Source organism: Numida meleagris, chromosome Z, assembly GCF_002078875.1.
Source record: "Numida meleagris isolate 19003 breed g44 Domestic line chromosome Z, NumMel1.0, whole genome shotgun sequence".
NCBI classification, from domain to species: Eukaryota; Metazoa; Chordata; class Aves; order Galliformes; family Numididae; genus Numida; species Numida meleagris.
Window position 1 is genome coordinate 33,099,193 of NC_034438.1, and position 22,072 is coordinate 33,121,264.

Genomic DNA, 22,072 nt, shown 5'->3' on the forward strand with positions numbered 1-22,072 from the left:
CTCCATACATTCCATAATAAAAAGAGAGAAAGAAAATCTTGAAAAAAGTCTAACATTAAAAGTTGTACAGAAGAACTCTAAAATACAGTCATAAAACAGATTCATACGGTCTTTTAAGAAGTTATTTATTTATTTGTTTGCTGAACAGGATTTAAACAAATATTTGAGTATCAAAAGTCATTAATTTTTATAATTATTCCTCAATTACGAATTTACAAAAACAGTATATGTTGCCAGATCCCTTACTACTTTATTTATCTGGATTTAAAATCTCTCAAACAATATAAACCTGGAAAAGAAAAGCAGTGTTGACCCCTTCCTCCAAAAAACACATACCAGAAATTTCTCGTACCATATTCCAAACTTAGAGGAAAGAGAAGAATTCAGTTAATTAGAGAGAACTGCACTTACAAAGTGCCTAACTGCAAACAATTCACAGCTCATTTGTCTAGAAATGAAACTAGCTTCAAAACGCATTGACATTTTAATTGACTGGAAGAGAAGATCACACGGCTGCACTTCTCAAGATGGCCGACCTGAAGAGGTTTCAAAGATTTTGTAATTACCTCTTTTGGAGTAAGATATTAACAGGTCTGGGAAAAGAAATATTATTAGTTGACAATAATGAAAGTCATGGTGGACTAGCCGTAATAAGCAGCAAATTAGCAAATCTTCAGCAGGGTTCCCTGTTTCCATATTTAGATATAGTTAAAAATATTATCCAGACAACCAGAGAACTAATCATCTAGAGAGATACATGGCAAGAAGACAAAGTTGCATCACTGCTGATCTCTTCACATAATCTTCCACGCAATGGGACCTCATTGGGAAAAGACTGCAGAAAGCCAAAACTTCGCCTTTCATAGGAAACTCTTTGCCTTCCAAGAAAATACAGCAAAACATAACACTGCCAAACAGCAAGCCAAGCAATGAAAATGATCACAGACTTCTAACAGTTAATGAATGAGAAAAAAAATACTTAAAAAGAACAAAAGAAAAAATGCTGTCATGATTTTTTTTAGCCTAGCATGTTTAATGTTAAATTATAATCACGGTAACAAGACCTTAAGGTCCTAGATATCATGCAGCAGAAAGAGGTCAGACTCCTATATTCTCTAAGACTAGAATGAACCACTTTCTTTTTCATCGAGTCAGGAATAATGGATTCTAAGCATGGAATTTTTCTTCACTTAGGGCTTGCAATCAGTACAATAGTTAAAATACTCTTGGCAGTACCAAATAGACCAGCTGTATACGGCCTGGGTCATTGTGCTTAGAAGGGACTGGACCTTGCTTACACTTGCAGTGCCTACTGCAGTGGCTGACTGGGCCAACCCAGGCTCAGGATACAAACAGTTACAGGAAAGCAACAAGCAAGCACTTTTTCTGTGGAATAGATTAGATTCCCTCTGTGTTAATTGGTGTGGGCAGACTATCTACAAAGCACAAAAGTTAAGGAAAGAATCAAATAAAAATGCTCCAGACAATGTGAGTACGCTACCACCACAAAATACTATCAGTAAACTCTCAAACCAACATAAGGCAACAGCAGTAATAATAATATTAATTTAAAGCTGCATTCTGTGTCCCCGGCCAGGCACAGGAAGGGGCTGCGGGTGCTCTGTGAGACAAGACTGGGGCTGCCCCACGTCAGACATGGCTGCTTCCAGAAGTCCCACTGTAGGGCATGGCTGGGCCCTGCAGCCACAGAGGGGTGCCTTGGCATCAGTGGGATTGGGCAAAGCGCTGTATAGGCAGTGAGGAGTGAAAAAAATAACAAAAGGGTGAGAAACAGGTCAGAGAAGGAGCAGGAGGAGGTTCTCCAGTAGAGGCCACTACAGTGAAGCAGCTTGACTCCCGGAGCTCTTGGAGAGAGCCACGCTAGAGCAGACGTCCACATGGCAGCCACTGGAGGATCCCGTGCTACAGCAGCTAGGTATTCCTGGAAGGAACTGTCAGGCATGAGCCCATGGAGAGCTGTGCCCATGGAGAGAGATTTTTCCTGAAGGACTGCAGCCCATGAAAAGACCCACACTGGAGTAGGTTAAAAGCACAAGGAGGAAGAGGCAGATGGTGTTGACTGACCACAGCCCTCATTCCCCATCCTTCCTGCAGTGCTTGCAAGACATAGAAAAGTCTGGAAAGAAGGTGTGACCTGCTGGGTGGTAGTTTGGCTCTTAGCCATTGCCAGCTCAACAAATGTAATATAACCATCTCATAGACTCACAGAATGCAGGACAAGGGAAGTGCAAGGTATCGTTTTCCAATTAGGACATTTAGTTCTCCACAGACAGTTCACAGAACCAAACTAGGATGTATCATTCTCACTATGCATTTCTCAAAATCCAGCACTGCATTATTGGCAGTCATTTCTATCTATAACAAGCAATGTAAAAGTCTGAGTTAGTGAACTAAGGTTAATATGAAAAAACATTTCCGAGCAGTTTTAAGACCAAGACCCAAACTGTTATTTCATGCTACATTTGAGCATATTTTTGTAACCTGAACTGCCATTTTCAAGAAACTAAGGCCTTTTATTCTAAATCCATTTTCTGAGCTTTTTCACTGAATTATAAGTACCTCTAACATACAGACTGTTGGGAAGAATTTCATCTGCTTTGTTCAGACGTTCTGCAGACAACCTACTTATTTTTTCTCTCATGGGTTTTGGCACACATACATTTACCATTCAGAACAATCAAAAAGACTGAATGATTGGAAGTTTAGTTAGGACAGTGGAGTAAGAGAAACCATGCTTTAATTAAATCACCTATTTTAATTAAGAGTTCAGAAGAAGCATTTGAGCATGTAAAGGGGCTCAAGAGAATGAGACTACATCTGGAGAAGGAAATATTTTCATATAGACAAACCAGAGCTGTAACTGGTAAAAGTCTGCAGACTCACAGAGTAGACAGATAGACCAGATGGGAAGCTAGTTACATCTTGTAAATCTGTGTGCTAAAAGTTGTACTTTTTCCACATGGGATTAAATTCAACTTGTAGTATTCACTGGATTGACATCTTCTGAGAAAAAAATCAACACGTCCATATCAGGCATATCTATTAGTGAAAACAGATCATAAAATGAAAGAAGCATATCAAAATTACAAGAATGTAGCTCACACAGGGAATAGCTCAGAAATGTACTAAGGATAGATAAAAAATCTGAACAAATTTTAAACAAAATCTCAAAGTCAGGGAGACAAATCTACATCCTTATTAATATACTGACAAAAGATCTGCCAAAAATATTGCATCTTACATTGATTTAGGGGCAATGTTAAGGAGTGCTGGACTGTTTAGCAGCTACATTGCATTGTTTTTACTTCACTCTGATTCAAACTCTGTTCTCTTACTCAACCAGTGAAGACACTTGCCCCTGCCTGCACCTGTTGAATTTACTACAGTTCATTTCCCACAGATATAAATATCAAGGCTTCAGGAAAGCACTTTTTATTTAAAATAAATCCATTAAAAGATGTTCCTTGTCACTAATTTGGTTTGTTTCTGTTGCCTTTTGCTTAGAGACACCTGAAATTTGCTCATCTCTCTCTCTATAGCTCATCATTTATCAGAGGGAACACAGCTGGAGTTCAAGCCCTCCAAAATACTAAATATGTACAAGACATATTGTAGTCCTCTGCAGATCTTCAGAGTAAGTCAGATCAGTCAAGGAACCAGATGTTTTGTTATCTCCAAATTAGGCACGGACTTCATTTCGCACCGGGGAAGGGCTTCATCTTACCATCTATCATGTTTCTGGAATCCTTCCTTCCAGTCCAGACAGCACCAATCACGTTTCAGAGACTGTTACAACTGAATTTTTGTTACTTTATCACAGGTCTGGCAGGCATTTGTGGGAATGGGAAAAGGGGAACAAGTAATGGGGAGGATCAGACCCACACTTTCCCCTTGAGAGAGTACTGATATGGTACTGATGGCACTGAAATGCATCAAATAACAGACTTCACTTTTCTTTTATGAAAGCATAACCTACTTGTGTATAATGATTCTGGAAAAAAAAATCTATTTAGCTTCAAAAAAACTCTTGAAAAATACAAGAAATAAAAATGTGACACTAAGAAACAACAAAAAAGTTACATTCACTAATTGTGTCAGACAAGCGTTCCATGGAGTTCTGGATAGTGGTTCTTACAATCCTTGCAAACACACTAGGAATCTAATTCATGGTGAGTACAACTCTTCATCTATATGGGATTGTTTCCTCTTGATACAATCAGAGCAGATGAAAACCAGATGCTGGGGGTCTGGCTTGATGGGATTTTGTTTTTAGGGATTTTTGCACAACAAAAATAATTCAACTTTGTGGAGCTTACAAACGATCTCTGTCTTCCCAAGAGGCCTAACAGAATAATATGTTGCACACTAGGCAAAAGACAACAGCACTGCTATACGCACAAGTCTTTAGATTTTTTTCCAGCCAGGTGCCCTCCACCATATATGTTAGATGCAGATATTATATACTCTGGCTTTTATATCCTTAATGCACAAAGTTAAGTAAGATGGCATCAAACAGGTTGTTGAATACCTTCAATGTTCTCCTCCTCTTTTGTAAGTGTTCTAAAACATTCAAAAAAACTGTAGAAAGCGTGCTTAAAAATCAAATAATCAAGAAGAATAAAATAAAAAGCAGTACAAGTCACCTTCAAAAAGAATGCTGACACTGAAGATGTTTTATGCATGTGTATGAAAAGCTGTTTGGAAGCTTAATAATGAGGCAGTAGATGACAGTGAAACCAGCAGAAGACTGGATGACCACTGGTAAAACAAATCTGTACTTTTCTATTTGCACCATACTTACAAGACCAGTGTTACAAAACCTCCTTCTAAACTCATAATCCAGAACCAAGATACTGAATACTGCCACAACTCAGTCCCGTTTCTCATAGTTAAGTCTATTCCTGCATAGTTTAAACATGGTTACTTCAAAATCATGCCATATTTGTGCAAATTAAACTGAATTCACTTTTTCACAGAGGATCTTGCTTTACTCTCCCCTAAGAAAAAGTACCATAGAAAAAATGACAATTATTGTACTGCTAATCGCTGTGCTAACTCGTATGGGAATAGCTAAAAGAATCAAGAGAGAAGGAAAAACTTCATATTGTTTTCTCACAATAATGGATATTATCAAATCCTTGGTTTTATATGCTAAACATTTGTGTAACATAACAGTTACAAGCTCTAGCCCATGAACAATGACCACATAAATCTGCTATTTATTTGGCTACATGTTACAGAAAAAAAAACATCAGGCCAAACAGTTCTTCTATTGTCACAATTCTCATTACAAGGATAAAAAGATTTTTTTCTTCCAGACAGCATTCTACTGCTTATTTTAGATAGTTTAATAATTTTTGTCCTTATCAATAAAAAAAATTAGCTTACTGCTACAATGTTTCCTTTTGTTGTCAAATGACACATAGCTTATCAATACTACTATTAACTGTCTCATTCATCTTTACTGTACTGATGAAATTGTATTCTAATCCTCTGTATGGAAACTTTGATATACACTAACTGACAAAATTTGAAAACCTCACAATTGAGGGAAAGTAGGAATCTTTTTTCCAGGCAAGAGTTACTACCTTCTAAGAAATCTGGAGCTTGTAATTCAAATTTTGGTCCTTGTGGCATGGCAGACTTCTCAAAACACAAAATTAGTAGAACTGATACTGAATTTATTTGACCCTATAATAGCTCTGTGGCCCACCTCCACTGCTTTTAGTTTTGATTTCATTGATAACTAACACTCTTTTAACTAGAACTGAAAACTCTCAAGCCAGTTTCTCTCTGCTATTGCTCTAGAAACCGTGAGGTAAGGTTTTAGAGTATAGATGGACTTGAAAATAAGAAGCCTGGGGAGAAGCTGAAAACCGTAAAACTCTCATCTGGCTAAAAGAAGTCTCAAATTGTTAAGTGGCTGAAGGATATGGACAAAACTCTCTTATTCCCTCACAGAATAAATAAATTAAAAAAAAAAAGATATCAGCCGAGAGAAGAATGAATGATATATACAGAAGACAAATTCCCCAGATTGCAGTATAGGAAAATACCCAGCTTTTTTTCTTCCCTTGTGGCTGAGTAAGATGTTCACGTTTCTCAGACAACTCTATCTCCAATTTTCAGATCACTGAAATGGCTGGCTTAGTTTCCTGTTAAGCGTTTTGAACCCATGGCTGAGTGGAGAGTTGTTAAGACAGATGAGAGACAATAAAATGGCTTAAGTTCAAACAAGATACGTATTTAAAAAAACCTGTATATAAAATGTGTTCTTTTGTACTGAGATATATAATACTTTATTCTTTTGAAAAAATTAGGATACTGAAATTTTGCAACTTCTTCAAAAAGAAAACTGTAGTTTAAAAATCACTTAAGGATATTGTATGCTGTACACTCACATCTTTCTTTGCAAGAAATATTAAACCAGTTCTGAAACTGTATAAAACTGGAATGTGGGACAGTATTATACTTTCCCTGGTCAAACTGACCCAGTCTTCTTCTTCTCTGAACCTTCTAAAAATGCCTATTGTGGAAAGTGGAAGATAAATTTGCTTGACAAGACACATGGACTGCTTAAAATATACAATCTGTTGTCAAAAACTTTCAAAGTAAGTGATTTAATCCACACAGCAATCCACACCATACACAGTAATAAAAGAGTTTGAGAAAATCATGCTGCTTTCTGAACACAGAAACTAACAGATAACACAGAAACTTAAGTAACTAGTAAGTTGTCTAAGAAACCTTTCTTTGGAAAAGAAAATGTACCTGAAGTTTCCCATAATGAGGAACAAGTACTTCTTTCTTTATCAAACAAACCGAAAAAGATTTTCTGTAAAACTGTCATTATCATTGATATATATATTATTTTCCTGTTTTATTTCAAAGAAACTATACATGCCTTTAGAAGAAATTCAAGCAATACTGTTGCAGTTTTAGTAAAACAGATAAACATTCTGTGAAAGTAAGAGTTTTAAATGTACAACAGCAGCTACTCACGCAACTCCCATAAAATGTGGTATCGTAATTAAAAAAAAAAAAGCAACAAAATCAGAACATATCCTGACAATAATGTAATCTATCACTTGCATTAAATGCTCAGTTGTAAGACTATAATTGCGACAAGATGTGAAGCTCTCAGGCTTAAGACTGGAAAAGTCTTCATTCAGCAGGCATGGACAAGGAGCACATATTTTATACATGCTGATGCATATAAGTCATTGTTTGCTAGTCTAGCTGTGGGCATGCAAAGTAAAACTTTGGACACAACCACAAGGTTCCTTCTGTCTTTCTGCATCTACCTACAAAAATTTATAGACACACATACATGTATATGTTTGTGTATATATACACAAACAAAAAACACAAGCAAATGATGCTGCAAGGAAAAAAGATGAAATGAGTGTTAGTTTTCCCTAGATCTCTTTTATGCTTTTTCCTGATCAAAATGCCAGTCTCTCCCTCTTTCTCCCCCCCGCCTCTCTCTCTCTTGTTAAGATAGGAACTGAAAACAGCATTGCAGCCAAGCAGAGCTTAGCCAGGCACTGCGCAGACACACTATTTCTGGTAAGATTTGAACCTCCCCAGAAAATTTGCAGAGAGACATTATGGAAAGAAGAGTCCTCCTTTTCAACTAGAGACAACAGATACTACAGAATACTGTGGTTGAAGAGAAGTAGGTTAGGTATATAATTACTAAGCATGCAGAGGTACAGTTCAAAAATACCCTCTCTCCAACTTTAAAACAAACACACATAGATGTCAAGAAACAATCATGAGATGAAGCACTTAAAATAGTAATATCTGTTTACAAATTCAAGTTGCTGCTTGGTGAAAACTTGATTTCTGTAGCATGTCCCCAAGATACAATCTAATACTAAAATGTATCCTGCGGTAGGTCTACTTTCCAATTACTAGAAGTAAGCATACAAGGTATATAATTAGTTATGACACTGGGACAGGCATACATGTTTCAACACAGACAGAACTCTGAACAAACTTTTTGGCAGTATATGACAGAAGATTTAAATTGAAGGCTCAAAGGCAGGGTATAATGTATTATAGAAGGAGAAAAAAACACCCTCAAACGTTAAAAGTTCTCACACCAAATGATTTTTAAAGGTATGAGCATATTCAGCTGAAACACCCTTCATAATCTGAAAAGAAAAAAATATTGCCCTGGAGCACTAAAATGGGCTATATTACACATTAAGAAGAAGAAACTCAATCCTTCGAATGATTTCCTTTCTTTCACTGAAAGAATGTCATTCTTCCCTAAAGACTATCCTATGATAAAACATTTATATAAATCAAAGAAGATTCTTTAATGACTCTGGGCATGGGATCTTAAATCTGGGATGAAACACCAATTTCTATCAATTTTAAAATAAATTAGGTAAGGATTATACAAGTAGTACTTACCTTGGCATTAGAAAAGAAAAGAACCCTAGTGTCAAAGACATATCATCAATACACCTTCAACTTACACCCTTGAAGGGGTCTTTAGAACTAAATTCAGAGTAAGTAAACTCAGAGAGCTCGATTAGGTATCTAGTCTCCAAACATTTTAATTTACAAAACCCACCAGACACCTAATGAGATATAATGGGAATGTCCATAAGGATTAACCTTATGGATATCTTGTTTTATTCTACAGAAAGAGATAACCTTCAACTAGTTTGAATAAGCTTGCTTGGATGTTTGAAAGGATCTCCTTCCTCCACCATCTACCCTAGGGAGATGACGTACTGACGTTGGCAGTAATATTTATTCTGTCAGCAAATATCATGTCCCATCTAGACAAAACCTGACAATAACCTTCTTTCTCCTTCTCCAGTCACCAAAAAAAAAACAAAACCACAAAAGAGGGTCTATGGTTGAATGCTTGGAAAGTGTGTCTGTGGTGTCACACACCAAACTTGTATGATGGAGGAAATAAAATTTCCATAGACAAGGGCTTCCCATGAAGAATAATGACAATAAGTGCTTATTCTCTTTCAAGATGAAAGAGCTGGAGTTTGTTTATGGATTACAACTGTGGTGACATAGTCAGCATGGCACTTATGATTAAACGATTTAAGATTTCCTCTGTTAAAATCAATACTATTAATACCATCCCAAAAGCAATGTGTGCAACTTGCATAGTTGCTGGATTAGCTACTATAACTATTCAACATAAATCTAAATCATGAACATAGCACAGAAAAATATTTTATTCTTGGAGAAGAAATAAACAGACCTGACCGCATCTGAGTATGCCTCAAAAATACCTGCCTGTGTTCACCTGTGTTAGCCCTGTCTGAATTGTGCCTTCCTCAGAAACTAGACTCCTGCTTATCTTAATCTTTCTCACACACCAAGATACAATGGTTAGTAAACTAGCTGCACATAAAGCAAAGACTTCATATTGTATACTTTGGGCTCTGATTCTACATGCAAAAGGCATGAATAAATATGTAGGTACTGTAATTCCATGCACTCCCAAGTAACAATCCACATCAGAACAACAAATAGTCATACAGGGCTCTAGGTGTGCATGGCAGTCATCATCCACATCAGGTTTATTCACAGACTTGTATTTTGAGTATATTACAGTATACCACAGAATTACATTATTATCTGCATTTCCACCCTTCGCAATCAACTTATGACTACGTGCAACAGCAGATAATACCATGCAGACCACACACTGACTATTTTCTGTTCAGTGTTTTTTTTTAATCTCTGAAACTATCAGTTGTAATAGAATTGAGTCCCTTTTTCAGTTCTTACCAGTCTCATAACTTTAGAAGTATTACTAAATTTCTTTTCCAATGTTTTTTCCTCAGTTCCATGAGCTTTTGGATAACTACCATAGTGAGTCAGATACTATTCATGGAGTGACTGTCATTAGCATAAGACATTAAATAAAAAGTATTGAATATTTATTATTCAAGTTCCCAGTGTTAATACCACTGCCTAGCCACTTTCCAGCTCTGTTTTGAAAACTAAGGATTAAGTTCATGAAATCCAAAGGCCAAATACCCATGGACTTTTAGAAGACAACTGCACAAAGAAGAAATCACCAGGTGACCAAGAGGCAGATTCACAGTGTATTAGCTACCTTGCAGCTCATGTGATGTAGCTTTCCCCAGGTAAACCACACACAGCCAGGACAGCCAGCATTAGTGTGAGAAGCTACAGATTCCTACTAGAGGTTACCTTGCAGTAACAGTATCACAAGAATTAGGAATTTACAAAGTCCAAAGATTTTTTGAAAGCACTGTGAAATCTGCCACTGACTGCTCTGATGAGAGAAAACCCCTTCCATCAGCTCATTTTAAATAAACTGCTCAGGAAGTTCTTTCACTATCCTGAACTGCCACACACATCCCATCTTTCTAATTGAGAAAGGTCCAAGAATGCTGACTTCCTCCTAAGATTCAAATTTGTAACACATTTTCCTGGCATCCTTGGATGAAATTTCAATACCCTAGTTCACTGAGAGATTTTAACTACCATAGGCCAGCAAGGAGTGCAGTACAACCCCTCTAACAAAGCACCTAGTACTTCCAATGAAACTATCTAGTGCCTCAAATCCACAAAGTTCTACTTGGCCTGAAACAGAGCAAAACAGGTCTGTAGCTGTTCACAGAACTCAGCCATTCTGCATACCTAGCTGAGTGACCAGCAACACTACAATTACATATATGATATTAAGTGAAGTTATCTGCTAAGTAGCGCCATTTAATTTCAGCTGAGGTTCCATTAACCATCATCTGATCTCTGAACTTTTTCTATCATTTTTTCCATGCTGGCCCGGCATTTTGCCAACACCTGATTCTATTCTTTAATGGTAAGCCTCAGCTAGAACCACCTATGTTCCCAAGAGGATCTAGGAATAGCAAGTTACTCAAATCTTCACAGACCTAAAGCTTTTTCACAGAAAATACAGATACTTTTTCTAATATAGTGATAATTAACTAAGCCTCCACATTGTGCAAATATTCCCATAATAATATGATCACAATATATTTCAATGTACATTATAATGGCAATAGAACCCAAGATAAATGGATTGAAGATCCTCTTATGCAAGCCAGTGAAAGGCCAGCCCATTTTTGGTCATATTTGAATAATGTCTGCCAAAAGGCACAGTGTTGTGCCTTTCACAAAATATTGTGATCATAAATGGAAGTCATCAAACTTTTAAAGGAGAAGAGACGGAAAGGGAAGGGGAAGGGAGAGGAAGGAAAGAGAGAGGAGAGAAGGGAAAGGAAGACCAGTATTTCATAAAATGCTCTTCTAAGATAAAGGGAGATACAATATTTGGATTCCCTTCAAGAAATGCACTTATTTTCACAGATATCTATTAAGATTCATTTATTTCTTACCTATATTCAAGAACCAGAACTGTCCCAAAAGTTTTCCAACTGTCCCATAAGCAGCTTTCCAGAAAATCTTCTGTACATAATGTACATTTATTTGTATGCATGTATATATGTACTATGTGTGTATGCATGTCTGTCTGATTTATATATATATATTTATATTTACATTATTTATATAGATGTGTGTAATAACATATATTGTGGATGCATACAGAATAATATACAGTACACCTACATGCATACAGGCAGACACACACAGGCATGGACCTCTCAGGAAAGCTGCAGCAAAAATTCTAAACTTCCACTACATCTGTAATTCATCTTGCCATATATGCCACCAATATTTTTTTCATATTTTGCTTGTTAAAAGCCTAAATGTATGTTGGTTTATTATAAACTTATCACCACAAGAGCAATAACAATCCTTAAAACAGATTACATTGCAAACTGAGGTTTGAAGGCGGATAGTTGTACTGCATCACATCCCCAGCCAAGGCTTAAATCCAGAAAGGTGAGAACAAGAATAGTTCTCTGGACTTCACCACTCACCTAGTTTCTATGTAGCAATGATTCAGTACCCTGTGGCTAGATCCTTAAAAAATCTGGCAATTACTCCATGGGAAGAGTGAATTTTGACCCTCAGTGTTTGACAACGGAAAGACAGTAACTCCCTGCATACTTCAGAGGTTCATCTAACATACTCACAAATCCTCCATATTGCCCAGTGACTGCTGAAAATTTCATAAAACATACATTATGCAAAACTCATCCCATCCTACTGGCCACACCTGTGAACCATTTAATAGCCAGAGGGCTACAGAACTGCACATGCAGATAATATGAGAGATTGGAAAGGGGTGCAGAGCAAGGCAGATGCAAGCCTCCTGCCCTGCTATGGTGACTAGAGCTACATGACCATTCCAGCTCCTTCCATACCATACTCCCAGCCTTACCCATCTCCTTCTCTGCCATCACCACCAGCACCACAGGGAATTTTCTCTTATTTCTAATCAAAAGGCTATTACTAACAAAAGTCATGAAACAAACTTGTGAAATTAGCTCTTGAAAATTATCAGTTAGCAGAAGATGATGATAGCTTCTTGTTAGTTTCTGATCCCCAAGCCCAACTATGAAGACCTAAGTAGTTCACTTCCATCCTTGCTGCCCTCATACTGCCACAAGCATTCAAAAAAGTGACAAAAACGGATGAATATTTGCTTTCAGAGGAGAGTCCACTCAACAACTGAACAACATATTGTTTATGGAATCATTAATTAAAATAATAAATCATGTAAACGTACCAGTTGTTAAGTGATACTCACTGCTGATACTACTGTAAGTAGTACAAGTTACTTGTGATTAGTAGGAAATAGAGAAGTTCACAACTTACCTTCTGAAGTTAAAAGCTAATAAAGAAGAGCAACATGAAAGAGTCAAAACCTTTTAATCAGACATCACTTACCTGCTATTGCTATCTGTTCCTACTTTTTTTTTGTTAGCTTTCTTACCATGTGAATGGTAAATCAGCTTAGACTTAAAATCCCTCAGAAGCTTTTAGTTACATTACTTATGCAATGTCATACGCTACTTTTTAATATTTGCACCTAAGTATAGAAAAAATCTAAATGCCAGTTTGTGTCATGAAGAATATAAATTCCTCAGCCTCTTTAAATACCATATTTAATCACTTATTCAACTGCCTCCTAGTGTCATTTATTTTGACCAGGCATATTGCACAGGAGGTCAGAAACAAGGTATCTTCAAAAAGTCAACCCAAAATACAGCCGATAACTGAAATATGGACATGGCTTGCCAGAGTACCAGAAGAAAGTTAAAAGTGTTTACTAATACTTACTCTTTTTTTTTTTTCATTATTACTAATTCTTAGCATTTTCAGGAAAATTTTCCCATACTGATCCCTATGATTCTGTACAGATTTTCATTACAGAAAGTATTGAGTAGTTTTTTAGAAACATGTAATTGGCATCAGATCAGTGTAACAGCAATGCCAAATTGTATTGTACACTGTAAATTACTTTACAGAATAATGATAACTCTCTGAAAGACATAGATGGAGTATAAGGCTATTTGACCAGTACCAGCTGCTTTCACGGTAAGGTGAATAACAAAATCTTTCTTTAATAAAACTAGCACACTGCCACACAAAGACAATGGAGTTAGATTAGTAAGTCTATCAAAAGAACAAACATAATTACTTAGCAATGAAAATTGACATGTATTAACAATAAAACAGAGAGGGGGGGTGGGAAAAGAGCTTTCAGGAATATATTTCCTTTAGCTCAAAATGGCACTAATCAGGACTTCCAAGTTAATTTACCTCACATTTATTAGAGTTTGATTCAATTTCAAAGTAGTTTTAGTGCAAAAATCACCAGTCAAGTTTCCATAAAGAGAAGTGGTTCATCATGCTGAGCACATCTTTCTAAATGTCAAATGCTACATTTCAACAGGAAAATTTATTTGATTCCTAACTGGCCCTTTCATCTTTGATTTGGGAACCATGTAGTAAGTTTTAGATTCATCAAAGCTAATATCAGTCTAATAATGAAAGGATGTTTTAAACTGAGTAGGCACTAGTACATTTGTTCCAGCTCATGTCTGAATATTTTGATCTATTTAAATATTTTTCTAATTTAAATCACAAAATATAACAGCTTCTCTTTTAATCTGAGGAAACTGGAATTCAGTATCAAGAGGTACAAATGTTTCCAGGATCTGAACAAGAAGAATAAAATAATAATTTTTACTGAATTTTCTCTCAAATACAATTTACCTTGGAGGAACTTGTTCCTGACTTCAGCTACTAATTTGGTGGTAACTTTGCCTTCAATGTTCAATTAAAGTAAAAGGCGCAGCCATTCCTCACCTCTTTCATATCAGAATTAATGAAAAAAAAAATAAAAAGCTCAGCATCTTTATCGATAAATGATGATTACTGACACTTTATGAAGAAGTCAATCTAAATAGTGCATATGGAAAAGGAAGTCGCAAGAATTTTTCTGTAGCCAACTAGATTATCATATTTAAAAACCTCTTAGGATGTCATATGGAAAGTGCAAAGGAGGGGACTTTTATTCAACAGTTTCAAAAAGCTGTAACTCAGCTGCTATCAGTGGCTTCATTCCCATTTTTAACCTTGGTAAGAATAGCACCAACATTAGAGTCTTATGCCTTACAGAGAACTAATGGGCACAGTTCATTTATAATTTAACTATTAATCTGCAGGTCTAATTTTGTTTTGACCAAAACCTCCTTATGCAAGTCGTACAAAATTGCATATCTTATCCTTACAACGTTACTTTCAAAAATGTGATTAAAATATGTCCTAAAAGGTAAACTAAAGACATGTCCGGGAAATGCATGCATTTTTTTATTATTGTAAAAACCAAAAGCTCAGAGTTCAGTTGGAAGTAGTTAATACTGTCTGTATGATAGGCCACACAGGAACTTTAGAAGCAAAATATATACGAATATTGCACTGCACTAAGTGGAAGATACGCCTCAGTGGAATGAAGGAACAGTATAAATAATAACTTTGGCTATTCATACTGTTTAGGGTGGCAAACAGAAGAAACTACTTAGATGCGCCCAGATATGTGCAAATTTATGCCTTCATCAAATCTACGCCAACGCTTTTGCAACACCTAGAGTGAATTCGAAGTTCTCCTTAAAGGAATATTTTAAAATACATTGTAATTCGTATTCTTAGATTGTTTTTCAAGTAACTTGCATGGATTGCAGGTTTTGATCCAAAAATGATAGAAAAGAAAAAAAAAAGTCATAAATGGTATTACTTAGTACTACTTTGAGTACATTTTATCCTGTTAGCTTAAGAAAAAAGAAAAACAATACATTTCATAGTCACAGAAATCATTATATCCCCTGTAAGTGGAACTTAAAGGAAACTAACATGATTGACAAGAACCTCACAAGCAAGCCCCGGCAACACTTAACGCAAGTCCATCTCTTCAGCATTTTAAGCAAAATTCCTTCACAACTGTTTGTCTTTGCAATAACTCTAACAATGCTCATTAGTGCCAGCCTTGGTTTATCCCCCATGTCGTGCATTTATCCCTGGGATGCATTATCAACATGTGGCACATGTCCTTGACATGCAGAGAAGAGTTGCTCCCCAGGACAGCAGCATGCATGACAATAGTGTTGACTCTTACTCCTTTATGGTTGCTGGGATGTAACTGAGAAATCTAATAACTGTGACAGTAGGCCTTTAGGTTTTTTCTTGCCTTTCCAGACAGTGAAGCTGCACAGACACTAATGAAAGGTTAAATGAATAGGAATAGCTGACAAGAGGTACAATAAAGAAGGGACTTGGTAATCCACAGACACTGAGCAGAGATCCTTGGCTCAAGCAGAGAAAGGACAGCACATCGTCGAGTCACAATATTTAAAACAGCTTGCTATACACAGAGGCTTTTGTGTCTGGGTACATGTCTGGCTTCGGAAGAAAAAAAGATACTGAAAAGAAATTTCAGCATGGGGCACTTTGGCAAATCTCAGGTCACAATAAGGGAAAAATGTTTTTTGTTTGCTGTTACATCTTTGTATTGAATGTTAAAAAGCATTGACTAAAAGCTCAAATCACAAGTTTCAAAATAATATATATTTGACAAATATGATAAAGTTGCAGCACTACTTCAGTGTGATTCCAACTGACAGCATGATAGGTTTCGTACATGCACTCACTTTCATTTACAGTTGATAACAGTTCATAATATGCTTTGCATACTGTCTGAAATGCTCCCCATAGCTGAAGAATTCTAACAGGCCTGCTTTATTAAGTTTTATATGCAGCAGAACTATAGACACAACCAATTGTACTACACTGCAGAAACACAGCTGAGCTTCCAGACAGTGCACCAGATGATGGTGACTTACAAACTTTTCAGTCATTAGTTTATGGAATTTTGATTTCTTTTTGTTTGTGATTCACAGCAGACATCCTATTTTTTATAATGAAAAATAATCACAGTGGACAACATATTTTTAGAGCTTTGTAGCTCTTTTTAATTTTCTACAGAAATCTAATTTAATTAAATAGAGGAATGTTTTAATTCTAAAAAAAAAAAAAGTTTTGAAGAAAATACAACATAAAGAACTCTCTAAAGTAGCAAACAAAAACAAATCTGATTATACAAAGTTATCCAAATTTGAGTTTTTCAAATAAAACATTGTAAGAGGAAGTACAAAGACTCTGTAGATGAAAAGAATCCTCCCTCAATAACTTTGATTTACCTGGAATAAGTTATATTTGCATATGTATCTGGAGTATAAAATATACATATTTATAACATGTGGTGAGAGCACTATGAAAAGATTCTAAAATCACAGAACCTCTTTGAACAACTACATTAAATTACAACAGAGCTCCTGAGTGTACTAAGATTCTAATAATCAACAAATAAAGGCTTTTACTAGCAAGGCACATAATGAGAGTTACTGTGCAAGAGATAAAGGAGACAAATCTGGTCGTTTATCTCACTGGATTATATCATTTACTTAAATGGTAAATAAGTTTCTCCAAAGTAATGCCTGTAAAAGCTGCCATATAACTATTAAGCAGCAATTATGATCAATGCATTTTTGGAACAAATACGTCAGAATTTAGGTGGGATGAAACTGACAGAGAATACAAGGCTTAAACAGATGCTTTTTATTAACCCATATTAAATGCTATTTCTCTAAATTAAGTATAAATTCCTACATTGGGAAGCGATACACTTTTCCAAAATGACAGACATACTCTATGTTTTATATTTAATGGGGAACTTTTTGTATGTCCAGATATGCAGAGTTTTTTTCCCAACACATACTAATAGCTTACATTAAAACAAAAGCTCCATGCAAACTTGCAAACCAAGACTTAGGGCTCTTTCAATAAAAAATATCCAAATTTTTTTGATCATGCATGATATGCAAAGGGAAAAGGAACTCTGACAGAAACTCCCATCTTTGAGGAAAAAATATAGATCTTGTTTTAGAACAAAATCCAATGTTTTACATGGGTTTCTTTTACTGTTATTACTTTGCTGTCAGTATTTATTTTTTGCTTGAAATTGATGACATCTGTAGTCAGCCATAAATCCCAATAACACACATGCACATCTAACATAGAACAAAGTCACCTCTGAGTCTAAATGGTACATCACTGGCTCTGAAAAAAGTTAGCAATCAGCATCCCCTGATTCAGAGTATTTTTCTACTTTTTTTTTTTTTTTACCTTAGACATGCCTAATAAAATCATGAAGCTCCCTCTAGCTCTGCAGAGGAGCTTAACTGACCAATGATCCTTTACACTTCCTTCCCATTTTCAAAAGCAATACTGAAGGAAAGAGAGCAGTATTTCCCTTACATAATAAGTATTCTTGTTTTCATTCAGCAGCGTTTTGAATTCTACAACTTGAAAGAACATGGATAATACGTGAGAACATCTGCTGTGCGATACAATGTTAAATACTGCTTATTGATGTACAACATACTAAAAATGCCCTTAATCATTTCCAACGTACCCTTTATTTACAAAATTCTAGTTTGAAATCCTACATTTTTAATAAGCTAGCCATGTATGTATTTAAATATGCACATACATGTGCATGCGCACACACACATACCAAGCACACTTCCACTCCACTTTTCAACTATTATGTGCAAAATAATGTGAAAGAATGATAGGTAATACCACAGTTCCATTTTAGAACACAGATTTCGAATACGGAGAGCCTTAATTTAAAACCAATATGTTTGTATATGCTGCTTTTTCAGAAAACCAGTAATGCCAGTGGTAATTTTCTGACTGTATTTTCACCTACCATAATATTTACACATACCACATGTAATGGCTTTTATTGTTTAATCTCCACTGCATTTCAGTATTGGATACTACGGAATTACAGTTATTTAGCAGGCTATAAATAATGTAGTTGGCATGTGCAATTGATATTTAAAATGTCTTACGACAACTGTAAAAGCCTCATTACAGACTAGCAAATCATTTCTAAAAGCAAGTTCAACTGACAAATACCAAAACAAACCTGAAGCCTATGCTGCAAGCATGTTTGTTTTATTTAAAGGATACACATTCAATGCAGTGTGCAATGGACCATCCATACAGACTATAAATAAGAAAGAAAGCAAACTTCCAAAGTAATACCGCTATTGTTAAGTTTTCTAAAATAAAGCTATAAGAAAGGGAAAAAAAAAAAAAAAAAGGAAAACTCAGCTAACAACAGAAAGAATAGCTTACTTCCCCCTCCCCCCTTTATGAGCTAGTGTCCAATTTCTTCTTCTCTGAACAGCTGTATTATCCAACTTAAGTTGCTCTGCTAATTTCAGTCCCACAAGGACTAACTTGGAAGGCAAAAAAGTACTAGAAAAGATCAATTTGCTGGGAAAGATCAAATGAGAAAACTGTGGGGACAGCACCAGGTCAGAGTGTGAAGAACTAAGCAGACCTGTTCTTCATTAACTTAAGCTCTCTTGGGACGTCACACACTACCTGTCCATGGACTTATTGAACCGCCTAACCCTCATCTCTGTACCACTCTTCTGGGCCCAAGTGAATCATATCCTGCTGCTGACAAGTTAGCAGGGGACTGCGGCTGCAACATGAAAGTACTTTTCTTTCTTGTCTAAATCAGGCAGATTTTTTAAAAGACGACACAGCACTGACTCGTGACATGGCAAGATGAAATGAGAGGTCTGGGTTGGTCTTCGAGCTGTGCAGATAAAAGTAATCAAATGACACTCCTGGAATGCAAATTGGCATTCTTGACTGCAGCAATTGCACAACCATGAAACATCTCTGACAGCAAGCAAGATTAGGACAAAATGTTATGTAAAGCACTGAACTCAGAAACTCACTAGAAAATTCAAACTGTAACACTTACATTTTAATATAGCAATAGTCATCTCTGCTTTTGTCCGTACCTTTACTTTGTTTAATGTAATCCCATATGCCTCGATAATAAAAATACAATGTTTTTAAAAAGAGAGGCCCGCAGAGTTTGCTCCCCTAAAATGCCGGTGTTGCATTTTTGCAAAATAATGTTCCGAGGCAAGGCTTTCCTATTATGTGTACAAGATGTATGTGCTTCAGGAACACTTTCACATTCCCAAGTTTTACAGGGAGTTTAGTATATAATTAGCGTGTAATTTGCATTGAGATTTTCTTGCATCTGCATCATGTAAAGATGGATTGTTTGAAATATTCAGTGAAATAAATATAAAAAAAATTTAAATTTGCATGATTTAGGAACTTAAGGAAGATCACGTATACAGCTGGATGGTTCATTAATACCGGACAGCTTAAAATGAAACTGCAGTTTATCAGACAGCTCATATGCCCCATTAAATTTCAGATTAAAAGTTTCTGCAGTTTTTAAGGGCATGGAACGTTCCACATACTTTTCCAGGAACTCTGTATTCTTGCGCAGATCTGCTGATCGGGCTTATCAAATATTACTGTCCGAAATGAACTCAGCAATTACAATGCGAACATTTGTACTCTGAATGTATGACAAAAATGCTACCCCGTTTTAAAATTCCTGTCTACGGAGATGGGTCATAACTCTGAGGTGAAATGGAAGAAAACGAGAAAGAGAAGTCCACTTACACCTAAAAATATTCCAACATGCACGGCTAACACACAGGTTAAGAAAAGAAATATGTTACATTCTGCTTTGACTTCTTACTTAAAAATCGCTTCAAACCATTTTGACTGTCGGCCAGACACACACACAAAAAGACACTCATTGCCACTTTAATCCTGGGTACACCGGATTATTACATGATGTCTTTTGTGCATCAATTTTACAACAGCTTGACTCTAGGGTAAATGGAAACCATCATAAATCGCATGCTGCTTTCAAAACCACTTTAATTTCTGTCAGCGTTACTGTAACCACAGTCCTGGGCACACGCTGCTTTTTCCCCCTCCCTTTTTTTTTTTTTTTTTTTTTTTTTATTGTTGCTTACATTTGACAGTTGCATCTCCTACACTCCAATTGTGGCTTTGATCACTGAAACAAGACATGTCAGGGAGTGAAGGGAAAAACAGAAACCCTGCATCTCAAGCTCTCCGTTCACACAGAGGTATACACTGTATCTATAGTCTGACTGCCATGTATACACGCACGAATGTATGTAGATACGGTACATACATCTATATCTGTATATTATTCTGTGCGTGTAAGTTTGCGTGCGTGCGCACAAGCAGATGTACATGCGAGAAACGCACAAGGCAAAAACGTAACATCCCCAGAGCGAGGTGGCAGACGCTGACTGAAGCAGGGAAGTAATCCAGCAGCAACAGGGAACGCACCACTCTGCTGAGTGCGGGCTGAGCACCGCTCATCACCCGCCGAAGTCGGTCCACTTGCTCGTATGAGCGGTTATCACTACGCACGTCAGAGGAGTCACGGCTCTTTAGACGTGTTTGCTCTTCGCAGCTGTTTAACCTATCTTCACATCAAAGCCCAGATGAGAGGACTCCAGCCAAACGAGGTCCCCAGTCATTTCGGCTTTTTATTTTTAAACTAAGAGGCCGCGTAAGCCCCAGCCCTCCTTTGCAAAAACCCTGCTGTAAAACAGAGGTGCATTTGCACAGCACGCGAAGCACGCACGAAAACTTGGGGGAAGTTGGGCTGGGGCTGCCCCCTCCCTCGGCAGCGGGCGCGGGGAAGGAGCGGCGCGGTGCGGGCTGCTGCACAACAAAGGCTGCGGGGAGGGGGTCGCGCCTCTGCCTCCTGCCCCGGGCAGTGCTTCGCACGCCAACGCGCGGCTCCTTCCCCCACTCTCCGGGGTTACCTTTCCGCTGTGAGCAAACCCCGCTCGTTTCCGAGCAGAAGGTGGTGTCCAGAAAGGATCAGAGCACCGCACGCCCCACTCAGCCCCACTCCACCTTCACTCTCCCTCTCTTTACAGACGCATTTAAAAAAAAAAAAAAAGAAAGAAAGAAAAAAAAAAAAAAAAAACTATTCCCGTGGCTTCCGCGGGGGAAAGGAGGCGGTAAGAAGCATATGGCCATCCCATTGCAACCCCCCAAACTCTCTGGAAGTTTAGCACAGCCTCTAAGCCATTTTCTCCCCCAATCCACGCAGCACGGGGCTGACTTATTTATTACCCCCTCCTCCCTCGCTGCCCGGCCGCTGGTTTGTGTGGAGTGAAACACAACAGACCGCGAGCGGGGCTGCTGGTGTTGCTGCACCATTGATTCATCACATCAAACCAAAGCAAAGGCTAGAATGAAAACGAAAGGCTGCTGGAAACTTCTTACCATCTCTGCATGCTGGTTGTCAAGTGCACCCCCTGTCTCTCGATCTCCTCTCAGCGGCAGTGCCTGCACCCTTCCTGCTGCCTCGGGACTCTCAGCGCCTCGCCACTCTCCCTCTCTCCGTCTCTCCTTCCTCCCCTTCGTCCTCCCCGCTTTCCTCTCTGTCTCTCACCCTCACACCTTCAGGTGGTTTGGACTAAAAAATGTAGCGAGGTTTCAAAAACAAAAACGAGAGGGTGGTTTTTTGGTTGTTTTTTTTTTTTTTTTTTTTTTTCCCCCCAAAAAAAGAGCAGCAGCAGTGAGAGCCCCTTTCCCTCTCCTTCGGACTCCTCCAAAACTTCAGCCCCCAGAAGTTCAGCCCGAGCGGCAG

At 37.4% G+C, this 22,072-nt stretch overlaps 1 protein-coding gene across 4 annotated transcripts in view; it reads right to left on the reverse strand.

The window, feature by feature from the left end:
* BNC2 (basonuclin 2) overlaps window positions 1-22,066 on the reverse strand; it is a 358,913-nt gene extending 336,847 nt beyond the window's left edge. For all 4 annotated transcript variants that reach the window (XM_021380521.1, XM_021380520.1, XM_021380522.1 and 1 more), the window contains exon 1: window positions 21,706-22,066. In XM_021380521.1, coding sequence (XP_021236196.1) covers window positions 21,706-21,708 — 3 coding nt within the window. In that variant the 5' untranslated portion in view covers window positions 21,709-22,066. The remainder of the gene's footprint in view (window positions 1-21,705) is intronic.